At 36.7% G+C, this 18,097-nt stretch overlaps 2 protein-coding genes across 3 annotated transcripts in view; both read right to left on the bottom strand.

The window, feature by feature from the left end:
• The window catches only part of LOC135073978 (uncharacterized), a 287,319-nt gene that overhangs the window by 242,949 nt on the left and 26,273 nt on the right, over positions 1-18,097 (bottom strand). The window lies entirely within an intron of this gene.
• Positions 10,690-12,015, bottom strand: LOC135073976 (uncharacterized). Its single transcript, XM_063968256.1, has one exon. It carries the CDS (start codon positions 11,947-11,949, stop codon positions 10,804-10,806), a length of 1,146 nt encoding a protein of 381 aa, XP_063824326.1. The 5' UTR covers positions 11,950-12,015; the 3' UTR covers positions 10,690-10,803.

Below are 18,097 nucleotides of genomic sequence, written 5' to 3'. Positions count from 1 at the left end.
TTTCGAACTTCGAGCACCTGACGTTTCGCAACGCGTCGCAGGCGCAGTTTTTGGTCGAAATGCCAGCGAAGAGTTAAATGTCAGAAACCGAATTCCGTTTCTTGGTCGGGATATTAAAAGCAACATTTGTGGATGTTTATTGTGTTTCAGATTTTATCATTTAGATAAGAATTTAGATGTTTTCAGACAAGGATTTCCATCTAGCTAAGCGTAGTCTAGTAATCGTAAGTATACCTACTACTTTCACTCACTTTGTTTACTATTCATACGCTTTCTTGCTTTAAACGTGTTTTTGCTTCCTTAAAATCCTCTCAGACTTCCAGTTACTTAGTTCTATTAACTGGAAAATCAAATTCAATAAATGTCATCTAAGATAGAGATAAAGAAAAATAATATTAAAATATTGTCTTCAGAAATGTTGTTTGAATTGCTGAATACATGGGAATCATATTAGCTATAAGATCTGCTTTGTAAAACGAGCATGAATGTAATAATGTATTCTAGCAAATAAATTATTGAATTTGAATTTGAATTTGTTAAACATGTTACAAATTTTCTACACAGTAACTAAGATAACTAATATGAAGCAATCAAAATATTTGTAAGTTTGTATTTCTACTAGAGGTATAAATAAACAATAACGAATGATCTAAACAGATCATGTATTAAATATAATTATTGTTCTTATTATGATTAAATAGGAAAGTTAAATAAGTGACTTGAATACAAACAAGTGACTATCGCAGTTAAAATAACTGAAGTGTTATTATTACACATTGTTAAATTCGGTAACATAGTTACAGTCGTGGTTCGGTTATGAAAATATTTCTTCTATTTCGCAAGTCTGTTTTTCAAACATTAGACGACTGATATGCATTACCTTGTGGTTGACACACTGTTCTGTTAGCTCTATTACTGTTCTTAGCATACTTATGTCTTACTTGATTAAATGGTAAATGTCATGTCCGTGTAAACGAAGCACATGATGTCGTGCCCTGCGTGCCCAAACAACTGCACGCAGGAAGATTTAATGAAGGCTTCTGACAACGCCATTCTTGTGGCAGAGTTTTGGGCCGATGCTGTGTAAGTTTGTTGTCGACATGACGAGAAGAAGAGAAGAATTGGTGACGTTTTGACAGATTTTTGACGTCTGTCACTTTTTTTTTTTTTTTTTGAAGGGACGCGCGCTGGTAGCTTGAGGAGTTTTTCCAGCTTCACCGGGCAGAGTGGCGAGTACAGAAGGTACTCTAGCCGTTTGGCGATCGTCGGTGCGCGTGCCGACGAGGCCGAGTGTGGGCTTCGCGAAGCGAAGCCCAGGCTCGTCCGCGTCGGTCGCAGACCGACGTTCGCGATCGGGCCGTAAACGTTTGTCACAGTTAAAGTAAGATGGTGCAACCCAGCCTTAGATACTTAACTTTAAAGTAAAATCTTAACAAAACAATGTCGTTGCTTTTGTTTACAAAAGTCAATAAGTACTCAAAACGCAAACCGGATCGATTGACGAACATTACAAGATACAAAAGATAAGATTTAATTCACTTTGCATTGCCATAAATATTGAAACCAGACGCGGCCGAGACTCGTATGTTTTATTTATATGGCAGTAACCGGATTGATTGCGGCAGTACTTTTGTTTGGGAAGGCTAACAAGCGTACTTCATAGGGTAATCAGTAAATGCGCGTGAGTCTGAGCAGCTTTGCGTTTTCAGTGTTGAGGGCTAAATAGGTACAATAATGTTAAATACCATTGTCAAGGACAGGTTTTAAAAAACGAGACATTAGGTGGTTGTCCCTATTATCACAGAATAATAATAAGTACTACGTACAGAAGTTTTACTTCGCGAAGGTATTTAAAAAAATGTATGCTCAATGTCATTAACAATATGGTGTAATTTAGCCTGTCTCAAGAGTCAAGCACCATTTTGTTGACAAACGTCAGTGATCGGCACTGCGCCGAAGCTATAGGGCTGACTTCGGTAAAATGATGTGATTTCCTATCGAAATACATGAAAGTAGGAAATACATGATTTAGCATGAATTATCATGAATAATATTAACTACTTATTTACCTCTCAGTGTCTTGAGGCAACTTAAAAAAGTACATTCTGTGTTTTTATTATTATTTAGGCAGTTAAATACTGCACAGTATTTAGTACACCATTTTCTTTATTTTCTTCCATCATACACAAGAATACGTGTGCGTGAGTCAATGTTCGCTCGTATGTGAGGCCTTGTCGAATAGTATCCTGTAGGTGGGCCATCGTGCGTGTTTTTTTTTCGATGTAAACTCGCGGAGATGAACAGGCCTGCTATTATGTAGAGAGTCTTCCAGTGACTTGGCCCACTTTTTTCCGGAAGAAAAAATTAAAAACAAAATCAATCTGATGAAGCTAAACGTGGGCCAAGTCGCTGGAAGACTAATTATCCTACGAGTAGGTAGGTATATCAAAACCTGAAAATTGAAGACCAAAGATTTTAAAACATTTTTTGACACTTTACAGTCGCAACAGTGCATGAAATTAAACATTTAAAATAGCTCATAGAATAACTAATTAAGATGCATCACAGTGTTTAGGTTGATAAGCCATCGTCTGTCCAAAGCAATGGCACATTACTTTAAATTACTACGACATCTTATTTAGTCGTAAGTGGTAATATTTTGCGACAAAAATATGGTCTTAAGTTCATAATATTGTTTCCGCAGAGACTTACAATGCTGAATAACTTGAAGATTCTCAGATATTAATGAAGCAATTATTAATATATTTTATCGCGAATCGAGGTGCATTTGCATAGGCGTTACGACACTCGACAAAAATGAAGAAATGTCGGAGTATCATACCTTTTCCGTAAGGAAATTCTACTGCTGTATAACTCAATATGGTGTGAAGTCATAGCTTACATTTTTGTCATCCTTTTAAAGCATTATAAATTATTAATTAACATTAATTTATTCAAGGTAACAGTTTGTAAAGAATATCTGCGAATCCATCTCAGTAAAGCGTGCATTGTGAGAGGCCTATGTCCATTAAACGTGGGCGAATGATAATTATGATGACGACAATGTTAATGATTGTGGAGATGATGTGAAGTAAGTGAATCACTGTAGTACAGAGCACAACGCAGTCAATCTATTTTTTGTTTCAAGAAATACTCTTAAAAAGAAAAAAATACTACTAAAAATGGAATCCCTAGTATTCATTTGCTCGTTTACTTATAGTCTAAGATCCCGCTATACAACGACCTTCACCGAGATGCTTATTTGATAAAACATATTTTATATACAATTTAACATGTCAATAATTATATTGCTTAAGGGTTGCCTAATAAATTTCAGTCCAGGATATGATTAATTAATCATTAAAAAAAGATTTTTTTTTAAATATTTCATCGGTTTGACTATTAAACAAACTCCATACCAATCGAAAGTATGAAGCCCATAGAATATGCAAACGTTAGGTTGCCTATTCTTTTCCAGTCATAACTCTCGGGTTGCCAGGTATAAACAGGTAAATTGATAGAGCATTTTGCATCGGTCTGATAATTTAATCAAATTTAAATGAAAATAAAGATTATTTCATTATGAACACGGTGGTATAGGGTTGCCTGCGAAAAATCAGTCCTGAATGACGGTTGTCGAATTTTGTAAAGTGAAATTAAAACTGAAATGTGACATTTTTCGAGTAGTTGGCAACATTTGGGAAAGACGAGTTGTATGAGGCGTTTGTGTGTCTTGTCAAGAGGTGTCGCTTGGGTGAAGAAATTTCTCCAGTGTTGCCAAGCCTTGGGAGATTTGGTCCAAAAATGTCGAAAGTGGAAATAACGACTTCCGGTCAAAAATTTGGATGACGCCTCCTGCAAAAGGGTCGTACAAATGACATTTGACCATTTTCATCTCGATCACCTGGCAACACTGGCAGCTACGGGGAAAAGTATTTTTTTCGACATGGGTGTCTTTAAAGTTAAAAGGACGGACAGAAGGAGATATGGCAGAAAAAATCCAAAAATGGGGTTTGGTCGGTTATACGACCCAAATTATGGGAAAAATCCGAAAATTCAGAAAATCAAGATGGCGACCGAGTGAGCGGCCATTTTGTAAACAGTTATTTTGCGGCATGGTAGTTTAGAGTCAATTCTGTATGCGACTAGTGTGCTGAATACTAGAAAAATATTAGATTTGTCAAATTGACTCTAGATCTTGAGATAAATACTATTAACTATTTATATGAAAAAAACCAAAATAAAAACACCAATCTGTATAAAAAAAATATTTACACTAAGATTCTATTTAAGAACGATATAAAAATTAAAAATATATTTGCTTTTCATCAAATAATAAAAAAAAAAAGTACAAAAAGCTTTTTCTGTAAGCTTTTATGTTATGGTTTTGGTCAGGAAAATTCCATAATTATGGCAACAGTAATCAACCATCATCTGGCGGTCCCATTGACCGTAGATATCATTCTTCCATTATCCTGATGTTCTGGTAGAACCGTTCTGCTTATTCCTCACTGTAATCACCCAGATTATGGGAGAACCTGTCCAAATGGCTATTGTTAAAAAAAAAAAAATACTCAAATTAGATCCTTATGTGTTAAATTTTTAAAACAATTCAGCAAACAATTCTGAAACGTCTGGTGCTCTATGACTCCCCAAATATTGTTTGACTACTAAAACAAAGCTTAGCCATGCTTCAGATTCAATTTGTGTTATGTGGTTTTCAAATACAGTGTCTTAATAAGAGTACGGATTTGCGGTCAATCGAATTTATTTTTTCCGTATTCAAACGGACGTTTCAGGACGTAAAGGACTTTAATTTGGCTGACTGTTGATCATTTTAGTGATTAGAAAGCTCAGTTCATATCTTTGGTCTTCCAAATTGAAGTCCTTTACGTCCAGCTTGACTCCAGTATGGCAAAGAGTCTTAATTTCAAGGTCTAGTAGCTGATTACTAAATTGTTGTAACTACAACTACACTAAAACATGAGTAGAAAATAAAACTTAGTGGGTATAATCAAATTAATATAAGTTTAGGGAGGGTCGCTTAATTTTTTTCATTGATTTCTTGTGTCTCGTTTATCTCAAGAACCAGAGTCAATCCAAAGAAAGTAAATGCACACCATTTATGTCTAATACAAGTATTTACAAAATCCATTAACAAAATAGATGCCGCAGATTTTTTTATTTTTTTTGTTCCGCAGTGTTATCATTTGTAAGCAGTAGCAGTAACTAAGAGCAAATAAGCCTAACAAAATTTCATATAATATTAGGTATATTGTTTTGATTGTATGAAAACTGGGATGGGACTACTTATTGACGAGGCTGACACGATATAATTATTATAAGAACTGTTGGCGTTAATTTAACAAACAACTTGTTTTTCAATTATGATATCGACTAACTGATTAAGTGTCGTAAAATCAACACAGATTGACTTTTAGATTGAGCTATAAAAGTCAATGTCCTTTGTAAGGCAAGAGGCAAATTGTTCATTAAGAATTCGAGGGGGCATGTCCCATGACCCACATTGGTAAACAATCTAAGTCGGCCTTTGGTGGACCAACAATATATTTACGAGTATCTATAATGCCGTTTGTTTGTTTACGTTCTAGGCCGATAACTGTGAGTCCAATTTACACCATTATCTCGGACGTGTGGACTGTGGACTGACCGTTACACGAATCCTACATTCGTATGGAGAGTCCAAAGTACGAGTATCTCAAGAAAACTGCATTATTTGACTACAACTAACGTCAGGAGTTGCGAGTCCGAATCCCAATGACACCACAGTTTACTAAATTAAATAGTAACTGCCTAGGCCAAAATCATGTTAGACGAGTAAAAGTCCTTAAATAATACAAAGATCTTCGTTCTCTTGGTCGATTACAATACGAATTTGTCATATTAATACTTTGCTATGGACCGTCGACAGTGGGTTTTTTTGTTGCAAATTCGCATTTATTACAAATACATAGGATGTAGCAATGTTTAGCTTGAAATACTTGGATGGCTAGGTGATTGATATCATGGTGTTATTATTATTGATTTCCTTCTATGTGGGTTGTATTGTATAGCTCTATTGACAACATTTTGCTGCCTTTGGTGTTTGACGTTGCTCAATTGGACAGATTTTTAAGAGAAGAGAGAAAGAAAGAAGAGATTTACGTGCCCTCTGAAGCTCGCGTCATTAGGACAATTAATCAACCTAATTGTCCTAAATAACTAAACTAAGTTGAGAGTTTAACTAATAAACAATAACCACTAGACCACGAAGGCGTTAATCAGTAAATTATCAGTGTGAGTCCGACTTAAGAAAAAAATAATTATCAGACCGCAACTTTTTATTGGTTTGCGCATTCTTTTTGTTATTCCATTCCAGAGACAGACGCGCAAAAAGTCCACGTGTCTCAGAGTGTGATCAAGCAAAATAATTCAATGTGGTGAGACAAAACGATTAGAAGGTCGATTTCTGCATGATTTTAAATGAACATTTTTGTGTGTAAAACATAATATACACCTATATCATTTTAGGTTACTTTTACATGATGTAAATCATTATTGTCTTTTAAAAAAATCTGATCCATTCATCCATAATAGGGTCATTTTAATGCTCAAGTTGAAACATAGTTTTATATGGGGAAGTGAATTTATTTTTATGAGATTTCTATTTAAACAACACAACCACTACCTTTCGGAAGGCATACATAATTATTGATATTAGCTACTTACTTATCAATAAAGTGTTTCAATAAATGAATGAACTTTGCATCTCGCAATGCATCGTAGTTGTAAGTTGTGCATTTTCTTTCAAACACATTGTCAAATTAGTTTATTTGAAAGATAACTAATTGCTAACTATCAATTTAGGTTAACGACAGCTCTGTGACGGTGTAAATGGGCTGACAATAATTAGCCAGGAGTTCAACAAGCTGTTTTTTGTCAATACGAAATGCACTCTAGGAGCACTAACTTAGCGCAACTACATCATTATCATCATTTCAGCCATAAGACGTCCACTGCTGAACATAGGCCTCCCCCAATGACTTCCACATCGCACGGTTGGTAGCGGCCTGCATCCAGTGCCTTCCTGCTACCTTTATCAGGTCATCGGTCCACCTTGTGGGTGGACGTCACACGCTGCGTTTTCTTTCCGTTACGTGGCCTCCACTCCAGAACCTTGCTGTGTGCAATAACCAATTTTACATAAAAATAATTAACATAAAAAATGTTTACATTCTCGCGCTCCCTAATTGATTTCTTGTTGTGCACACGCATAGCGCATTAAATTATGTTAGTAAACTAATAAGTGTGTACTAAATCCCTATCAAGATATCCAAATAGACCGAAACAACACTAGCTTACATAAACACCATGCATTATGTATGAAACGAACACTTGTATGAAACGAACACGTTTCAACCAAGTGCGTGAAACAGTGAACCATGAATGAGTAAACCATACAAATAGAGAAATTATCTGCCGAGTGATAGGCCACAGCTGGAATAGAACAGCTAGTTCAAACGACATTGTTAGCTGTCGATTGAACATGATATAGTATTAGACTGAGTTGCACCATCTTACTTTAACAAACGTCAAAAATCTGTCAAACTCCATACAAAAAACACAGGTTGTTGTTAGTTACGATTAAAGTAAGTTGGTGCACCAACTTGCTTTACAACTTGAGTTGCAACTCAGCCTTAGAATTAACTATGTAATTAGACTGTATAGGGAAAGGCATAGAGCCTTTAAATAAGGTAATAATTTCTAGTACGATTATTATTGTGTAATTCTTTTGTATGTTTAACTAATTTACAAATAAATGCTGCCACGCAAAAAAATATTATGATTAAGAAACGATTAATAAATAATTGTATTTTTAAGTTTTCTCTATTGACAGTTCCTGATTGGTAAAATTTGATAATGATGGATAAGTAATTAATAATTATACTGCAAGAATCATGAATCATAAAAGTAAAATGTTTATTAATTCAATTAACAATTTGAAGTCGTAATGTACATAAATCTGTACAAATATAAATATTTTTTAATTAAATGTACAGTCTACAGCATATTTACAGCTGAACAAATGAAAAAAATTAAAAGCACTGTGGATTGTAATAAGAGCTATTTTTCAATAAAACTGGTAGATAGTGATGACTGAATTAAATAAATAATAAATAAATAAATCTTTGGACTATTCCACACAGCGCCAGCTAGCCCCAAAGTAAGCAAGTTAATGCTTGTGTTATGGGTGCTAGCTTAACGGATATACTACTTATATACTTTTTTTTTACATAGTAGTAGTAATTTGTTGCGGGTTTACTCGTATAAACTCTTTGACTAATAGTTTGATGGGTTATTGTCCACGAACTGGCTGTTCAACTTGTATTGTGACAGGCGATTGTTAAAACGTCCAACTCCATTATGCGCGCATTCCTTCACTTTATCTTATTAACGTTGTTAATTCTAATCGGCCGTAATGTCTTCAACGACTTGGTCCGCCCACGGGACATGTAATTGTAGGTGTCCCGATTTCGTGGGACAGTCTTTTGTCATGAGGTTTCTAAAGGTTCACAATTGTATCTGTAGTTCTGTACTATCAAAGTAAGTTTATAGTGCGTCCCACTGTAGGGGTAGACCGTATCTCAACTGTAGAGTGCATGATACTGATTTTGCAGCTTTTCGTTGAAACAAATCACAATTGAAAATTTTATGTAATGATATTAACAGCTACTAAAGTCATAGAAAATACAGACACGAGACTATTTCCCATATCTCGTTCCCGCTGTAATCTGCATAAGCAGGTACAGTAGTACAGGATCTACAGCTTGGCCGCCAATAAAAATCCAACCACCCCAGTTTGTCCCAAGGGAAAGTCAAACTGTCACTGGACCCGCAACGTTTTTGTTGTCTATGTCGTCGTGCTTTTTCCAAAATCAATAAATGTTATTTTTTTCCAACGCAGTAGCAGAATACCCTAGTTTTATTTGCCACAGCATCCCAGCACTACAAAGCACAGTTGCCTAATAAAATCACACGCAGGGTCAAGTGCGTGACCGCTGACTAATGTGGTGCCGTCACAATACTTTATGCAACCAGTGTAAACCGATTTGATACTCTTGATTTTACGAACTATAGTCTTACGACAGTATGCCCCGTAGATTGACTGGTGATCATCAAAAATAATGTCTAATCTAGCTTATGCAAGTCAATATAGTGCCATAACAAATTTTTATTTGATTTGTTTTGAGATAGATCATCATCATTATTTCAGCCATAGGACGTCCACTGCTGAACATACGCCTCCCCCAATGACTTCCACATCGCACGGTTGGTAGCGGCCTGCATCCAGCGCCTTCCTGCTACCTTTATCAGGTCGTCGGTCCACCTTGTGGGTGGATGTCTCACGTTGCGTTTTCCGGTACGCGGCCTCCACTCCAGAACCTTGCTGCCCCATCGGCCGTCAGTTCTACGTACTATGTGCTCCCCGCTGCCACTTGAGATAGATACTCGTGAAATAATAGAGTGTAGGTCAAATCCTCCCTTTGGCCTCTAGTAAATTAGTAAAAAGGTCAACCTCCTGCAGTAAAGACTCAAGTGACCTGATAATGGAATCTTACTATCCCTAGATTAGACCTGGAAGATGGACTTGTTGCAAAGATAGATGCATTAAATAGAGGACAAAAATTCAACATTTAAAAGCTTCTGTAATTAAAGTTTGGCATATAAAGTAATAGTTTACAAAAGAGGAAAGATGAAAACAATTAATTGAGGATCCAATCGGTATTTTTTGTAGAGGCAATATTCTTTGCTTAAAGCACAGTTTTGCTGAAAACATATTATTATGTCCTTCTTAAAGCACATCCCTAAACAGTAAGTCAGCGTCTTGAAGATAGAAAGAGCTATGTCCACAGCAAAACTGGTATCTAGAATTAGAAAACCAAATACGGTATGCAAAGGCGTACATTCCTTACAGTTATTCGCAAACCCGCCGTATTCCTTATCTTGTTCATCGATTTGGATTATCATAATTTATTTACTTGGTCTTACTGTAGTGTTTGTATCTACGTACTAGATAGATACAATACGCTGTCTCACGTACATAAGTGATAGGCAGTCACGTGACGTCGTTACGAGTGGGACGAGTCAGTCGTACGGCAGACGCCGGCGAGTACGGACGTGCCGCAGTGAGACGCTTGGTGTAACGGTGAGCCAGTGTGCACATTTAGGTACACTACACTTACGTCTGTAGTTGACAAAATGCATAGACAAATGAACTGTAAGTACTCAACCATTACGTATTGGGTGATGACAGCTGTGAAATAATAATGGTAAAAAAAAAACTAAAAAGGATTTTAGCAATTTGAAGCGACCTTGCTCTGTATAGAGTTCAAAATTGCAGAGTGCAAGAAATCAATGGAAAAGTCAACAGTCGTGAAACTAATTTGTATTTCGGAAAAATTGATACGAAAGAAAACTGAAATAATAGTATTCTGTGATAAAAGAGATTATACAGGGTGGAAACGATAAGTGATCTCACTCGATTATTTCTAAACTATACAAGATATCAATAAACTAGTTACTGATCCTAAAAGTGCTTCATGAGCTCTATCAAACGGTATTAATAATAGGTTACAGAATAAACTGGATGAAGGGGGGCCAGGTATATTTTGAAGTAAAAATGCGAAATAATTTCAACAGACGTGTGTACTGATCGGTTCCACAAGGCAGAGAGAGAAACTTAAAATATAGGGTGTACGACGGTTGGCACCACTGTCAATGTCACAATTTTTATATAGGGTATCACTCGCGATCGCGAACATGCCCCCGCGCGTTGAAGGCTCGTCCTTCAACCGAAACGTCTTCTTCTGGGAGCAACGGAACAATCTTGCTGAAGCTACGCCGTACGATGCCGTTTGCAGTCTGTATGTCAGCAACTCGACAGATCCCATCACTGGCACCAGGAAAGACTTTGACAATGCGCCCAAGTTTCCATTTTAGAGGTGGAAGTCCATCTTCTTTCAGCAGTACAAGCGTGTCGACTTCTAGGGAGTACTTGCATGAATGCCATTTGGCTCTTTGCTGAAGTTCTGCAATGTACTCTTTGCTCCATCTCGTCCAAAAGTGTTGGCGTAATTGCTCAATGCGTTGAAATCGTGTTAACCTGCTGATGGGGCAGTCTGCGTAGCTGGAGTTCGGCAGGGCGGTGAGAGGGCGGCCGATGAGGAAGTGGCCGGGCGTGAGTGGCGTCAGGTCTGCGGGGTCCGATGACAACGGAGAGAGTGGCCGAGAGTTAAGTATCGCCTCGATTTGCACCAAAGTGGTAGTGAGCTCTTCGAACGTAAGATTACAATTTCCCAGCACTCTATTCAAATGAAATTTAACTGACTTAACGCCAGCCTCCCAGAGACCTCCAAAATTAGGACTATACGCAGGTATGAAATGAAAATTAATACTTTCCTGCGCCATGTCCGAAGCCAATGAATCACAATTGCCTTTCAAGAATTTCGAAATCTCGTTAACCGCTCCTACGAATGAGGTACCGTTATCTGAAAATATGTGAGAGGGTTTTCCTCTGCGTGAGATGAATCTGCGCAGCGCGAGAAGGTAATTTTTACTTGTTAAATCACCCACTAGCTCAAGGTGTACCGCTTTGGTCGTGAAACATACAAAAATTGCAATGTACGATTTAGTGAGTCTACAGCCACGGCCTGTGCGATTAGCGACAGCCATAGGGCCTGCATAGTCTACGCCTACACTATCAAATGGGTATCCACCTGGTTGAAGTCGCTGCTGCGGCAAATTTCCCATTAATGGGTTAAAAGTCTTACCCTTCATGCGATTACAACGTACGCATTGACGATAACATTTTCTTGCTAAGTTGCGGCCGCCTATCGGCCAGTAAGTTTCCCTGATGGTAGCCAATAGTAGTTGAGGGCCGGCATGCATCAATTTATTATGTTCATATTCAAAAATTAATTTAGTTACTAAATGAGTGGACTGTATAATGATAGGATGTTTCTTATCAAATGAAAATTCTGTGGGCTAATTCAAATGCATTTGTCGAGAGTAGAAATCGTCTGTCAAATAATTTTCTAGTAATCAATTTTGAACTGAATGTCAAGGTAATACAGTTGAAAATTGAATATCAAAGCCAGACTACGCCTAATGTCAGATCAGCCGATGGTAGATGCCAAATTTCCAATATCGCGTACGAAGACGGAGAACTTTGTCAATATAGTGGTACATAAGGGTCATAATTAGTGGATGCCGACGATTTTCAGGCTGTCATCTCAACGACTGCCCACTAGTGCCCACCCTTGTCGTTAGAGCAGTCGACTGGATAGAAAGCATGGAAATAACATGGTGATTGATAAACTAGGTGCAAATAAACATATTTTATAAACACAGAATGCTTTTTGCTTAAATTTTAACATAAATTTACCATAATATAACTTATTACACTTATGTCTGGATTTGTAAGCAGAAATATGGATAGGTACCTACTGGATGGAGTGGATGACATAGTGGATGGAGTGTTTTGTAAAACTGCAAAAAAACTTTACCACTAGCTGCTACTAACTGTAACTTACACAAACTTCTGCCGTTCACCGCTAGGGGCGCTGTGCAATCTGCCATACATTTTGTACGCACTTGGTAAGGTTAAACTTATGGTAGAGCTACAGAACTTTCATATAATAAATTATCATGCGCAAAAATTAGTCTGTTTGGGCCCGCCATACACGGACAGTTCGAGCAATTAGCCAGTGGTCAACATAAAGGCACGGACCGCTTTTGCAGCCAGTCAACAGCTTGAATCTACCATTGATAGGTAACTGCTGGAGTAGTTGGTAGTAAAACTGCTCAACAGGTCACAATTTCATTTTCATTCAAATCAGTAGCAACATTGATTTTGAGGAAGAGGAACCACTGCTACTTTGTAATATTTGCTCGAGCAGTCAGTATAAAATATACCTGGCAACTGAAATTTCACCGTGCCGAAGTAGTCACAACTGCTCGAGCAGTACCGTGTATGTGTGTATGTAGAAATCAGTTGCAGCTAGAAGCTGTCGTAATTGTGTAAGAGTGCCTAAAATGATTTGTGTCTTAGTTTTACTGCTATAAATTTATACTACCCATACCAATATTATAAATGCAAAAGGAATCTGTCTGTCTTGCTTTCAACCGATTTTGATGAAATTTGGCATAGAGATAGTTTAACTCCCGGGAAAGGACATAGATAGTTTTTATCCCGGTTTTTGAAACAGGGACGCGCACGGTAATGTATTTCGGTGACAAATGTTGGTCTGGGCTAATATCTCTTTTCGTCATTTTCAAAGGCTTTACAACAGTTTTTAACTGTATTATCACATTGTAACACCTATATTACTATTATGGAAGCAATAAACGTATTGAGTATTGAGTATTTGATAAAATCTAACATTAAGATTGACCCCTTCCCTCGCACACCCACATCTCTCCACCTAGATTAAATTATTGTCATTATTTACTGTGTTCATTTGATTTGGTGCATAATCTGAAAACCATTTAAAGATTTAACCATTTACAATGAAAATAATGGACATGGCGCACAAATTTTGTTGAAGATGCCAAAAAAAACTACAAAAAATTTGAATGAATACTGTATTTTTACTTTTTTGATATCTTTAAAAATGACTGAAATATTCAAGCTCAAAGTGCGCTCTTCCGCTAGGAGCGATTTTCCGCGCGGATTTTGAAAATGTGACGTAGTAACATGAAAAGCTGCATGTAAGATATTATCTGTGTACAATGGTTAGAATGGTTAGTAGGGGAGCCGAAGCGGGGATTTCAGGACTTACTAAAGAGTGGCAGACTAACATACAAGGAAATACTTTGTACCTTGTTGATTACCTCTAAGTATGAATTTTTGATATAAAACGGCATTAGTTCTTATGCCTCTCACCCAAAAAATACCTCAATTAAGCCCAAATTTGAGACCGCAGCCAAACTTTGAGTGACGATGGAAACTAGCCTAGATGGAGGACACATGAAATTGAACTTCTGCTTCTTCATTGATAAAGACTTATCATTTACCATACCTTATCATTTTGTATTCCATTTTCAAGTCACTTTTTTTCGCTTACTGTTTAAACAAAACGTGGGATTTTTTAAAATCTCAGGTCTTTTGAACGCACATCTGAACGATGTCTGGCAGTTACTCCGTGACCATGGCGCTTGCAACAGTGCCGAAATATTGGAAACTCAAAACTAAGGTACATGGTAGCAATCCCGTCAGTAATAATAATAGGAAAATGTCTTGAAAAATAAGTAAATCGTATATTACTTTATGTAACTAATTTTATTATGTATAATACTTATAACTAATCACTTCATTCAGAACTAGAAAACGATTCCAAGGATTCCACTTTTCTTCAATAGATGATCAAGATAATAGAGTTATTTATTATAAATTGCTCTTCCACCATTTCAATTATTCTATCTTACATCTTACTTGATGAAATCTTTTTCAATTTTATTTACATGGTCATAACATTTTCACCATTCCTCTGCACCAATTTGTGAGGTACACCTGAAACCCCCGATAAAGCAGCTATTATAAGAATAATATTTAAAACCCTCTTTCTGACGCAGTTAGGTAATAAACTAAATGTATCCAATTTCACTCCAACTTACTGTCAACTCAACGACGCGCTTTAAAATCAAAGATTGACTTTGAATTATGCCTTATTTTACAATACACATTGAAAACAATATCACTTGCTTGAGCTTTTTCGACTTTTTCACAAAAATAACAAATAGGCATGAAGAGATTACAAAATTTCTGCAGCAACTGACAGTTCACTTGATTTACTTTGACAGGTGACAATAAAGCCATAGACATTTGCCATATGAAAGACACACTTTTCAAATATTTTTGTTTGCCATGAGATTCTGGTACACCTATACCTATCATTTAATGAAAAGATAAACTAAATTTTTTCAGCACAACGAAAATCTGCTTTGGCGCGTAGCAATGCAACGTGACAACTGCAGTTCGGACTTCTTTATGCGTCCACTACACATACAATAAAATTCGAACTATCGCACATTTTTTCTTTTTAATTCTAATTCAATAAAAAATGTTTTTGAAACCTTCATTCAAAATTCAAAGGTTATTATCATATGACAGAACTTATGACCACACTATGTACATTGAATAAAATATTTTTCTTTTTATCGTCAAGCTTAGCAGTCTAATAAGTTACTATGACACTCGAGTTAATCCACATTCAGCACCATAGCCTCCCCTTCTACAAGGCCCTCTACAAATGTCAAAACGTCACTTAACCCTTTTAGCACCAGTTCTTTTGTTTTTGAGAAGATGTACCCAAATTCTTATAATTATCAATTTAATTATAGTCCAGTCGTTTGGTACAAATTAACGTGGTTACCTGGAAAGAGTTCCGGGAGTTTTGAAAATTGGTGATTAAAATAGATTTCGCTATGCTCTCTGTTAGTCTGTTAGTTAAGTGTGATTGCCGCGCTCGTTGCGAAATTGGAAAAATGCTGCCTTAGAGAAGATTTTTGATAGTTACATTCTTTACTATTTCGTCGTTACAGCCAAATGACGTTCACTGCTGGACAAAGGCGAGAGGCCTTTGGGTTTTCCATAGGTTTTTCATAATGAACAGTCCTGCGCTTCCCGCATTCAGGTTATTCCCGCGACTTTTACCAGATCGTCGGTCCACCTAGTAGGAGGCCTGCCCACGCTACGTCTTCCAGCCCGTGGTCGCCACTCAAGAAATTTTCTGCACCAATGGCCATCGTCTCTACGAGCTATGTGTCCCGCCCACTGCCACTTGATTTTAGCAATTCTGCGTGCTATGTCGGTCACTTTGGTTCTCCTGCGGATCTCCTCATTTCTGATTCGATCACGCAGGGAAACCCCGATCATAGCCCGCTCCATTACCCTTTGGGTGACCTTGAGCCTTCTTATGAGGCCCATAGTAAGCGACCACGTTTCAGAACCTGAAACTTTCCTATTTATTTCACGACTAGCTTTTGCCTGCGGCTTCACCCGCGTGAAATTTAGTGTCACAGATCGGCATAAATTATAGCCTATATGTTAATCTGGGTTACAAACAATAATATTGTACAGTTTCAACAAAATCCGTTGAGTACTTTTTGCGTGAAAGAGTAACAAACCTGAGACACAGGAATCTTCCTAGTTCAGGTATCAACCCACCAACATTCTTACTTTTTGTTTTTCCTGATTATTTGTTATCATAATATTATCTGTTATGTTGGTGAGAAATAAACATTACTTTACTTTATTTTAAACTTCCAGACATCCAAACTTTCGCATTTATAATATTAGTAGGATACAAATATTTAATGTAGAAACAAACAAGACAAAAATAAATGTACACTTCAGCAACGCCAATTTTTTTATACTTCAGCATATTTAGGACACCCGGCAGCGTGTCCTGCCATGATCAAAGAAAAAAGAACTCGCAATTTAGCAGGTACATTAATTTGACTGTTTCACAACTCTAAATCTATTTAACTTACATTACATGAAATTTATCACATTTATCAAAGCTTCTTAGCTTGTCTATGTCCCAAAAATTATAAAATGAAAAAAGTAGTTGTCAAAAACCTTTTTTAAGGCGGATTTTTTTCAATAAGGTGGGCGCGCGCGCGTCTATAAACGAGGTCACAAAATTCGGAAAGAACATAGCGAAATCTATTTATTCACCAATTTTCAAAAATTCCTGAAAACTTTCCAAGTAAAATTAACAAATAACTGGACTATTTACTCGTTATTGAGCACAAAGACACAAACTTGGTTATTCTTCCAGAAAATTTATATTTAAGTGCATAAATGTAAAAATGGCTTCATAGTGCACAAAATTAGCAATAGGTGGCATAATAATGGTTACTTGTTAGTTGTCATCGTTCAATCACATTTCAAACTAGGCGCTAAAAACAGTTGTCAGTTAGGTAAAATTTTATTTTAGTTGGAAAAAGACAAAAAGTGGTAAATGGGTTAATGTGCGGGGGCTGCAAAATCATGTTGTGACGTCACGCGCGAATATTGGAAATTTTTGAAAATTTAAAAAAGTCCGTAAACTTCTCGAGGCTCTATCTTCGGTAATACTGGATGGATTGAGGTGAAATAAAAACTAGTGTTATGTGTGTGATCTAAACTTTAAATTAAGTCATAATTTAACATAATATTACAACTTATGCGTGTTGTCCATTAGCTCGAATTCGTATAGTTTTTTTTATTTGTCATTTTTGACAATTAGTGTAATGTTTTAAATAAGACCGAAAATGATACGATTTTCTTTATGGTTTTTGTATTAGTTTGTTTTTAAAATTCACTTTATAGTAAATTACAGATAAATCCAGATTTAATCACAGTGTTATTTATTAAACTAGCTGTGCCCGCGACTTCGTCCGCGTGGAATAATGACTTTGGGTAGGCACTTTTAATAATTTAGTCTAATTATTTTACAAATAGCTTTTGCCCGCGACTTCGTCCGTGGAGAAGTCGAAAACGTTCTCATACGATTATTTTTAAATGTTTTAACGTTATTATTTAGATAATACAACATTTAGATGTTTAAATACTTTTAAAATATAAAAATCAGGTTAAATAAACATGAAAATATTTTTTTCTTATATTTTATGAATATGCAGCTCGGCCTTTGATCCGGTGAAAGTTACTCGGTGGTATTATTTTTTTACAACGAAATCGAAAACTACACCTACCGCAGTATTATTGGTAAACTTTTTTTTTATATTTTCCTACGGGTGCTAGAATCACCAAGCTTCCAGCATGCCACTGGCCGTGGGAGAAGGAGCTTTTCCTCAAGACTACTCCCACTACCTCAAGGGCCTCCGCCAAAACTCTCGCGCGAAAATGAGTTTATGTATACAGCGCAAGCAGGTGCCCGCGGCATGACTTTCATGCATTACTATGCATTGTTGGGCGAGCGCACGCAGCGGGCACCCACTCCGAGGTTAAGTGGAGGCCCCTAGAGTATGGTAGTCGTTAACATGACGTCATGATTGTAAAAAAATGCACTAATGAGTAATTAATATCAAC

Source organism: Ostrinia nubilalis, chromosome 8, assembly GCF_963855985.1.
Source record: "Ostrinia nubilalis chromosome 8, ilOstNubi1.1, whole genome shotgun sequence".
Taxonomy (NCBI): domain Eukaryota; kingdom Metazoa; phylum Arthropoda; class Insecta; order Lepidoptera; family Crambidae; genus Ostrinia; species Ostrinia nubilalis.
The sequence above is the reverse complement of the archived record's forward strand: the minus strand, read 5'-3'. Positions and strand labels throughout refer to the sequence as shown.

Excerpts from the sequence above, each read along its gene's own strand:
- LOC135073976 (XM_063968256.1), bottom strand. The coding sequence starts at position 11,949 with ATGCATGCCGGCCCTCAACTACTATTGGCTACCATCAGGGAAACTTAC.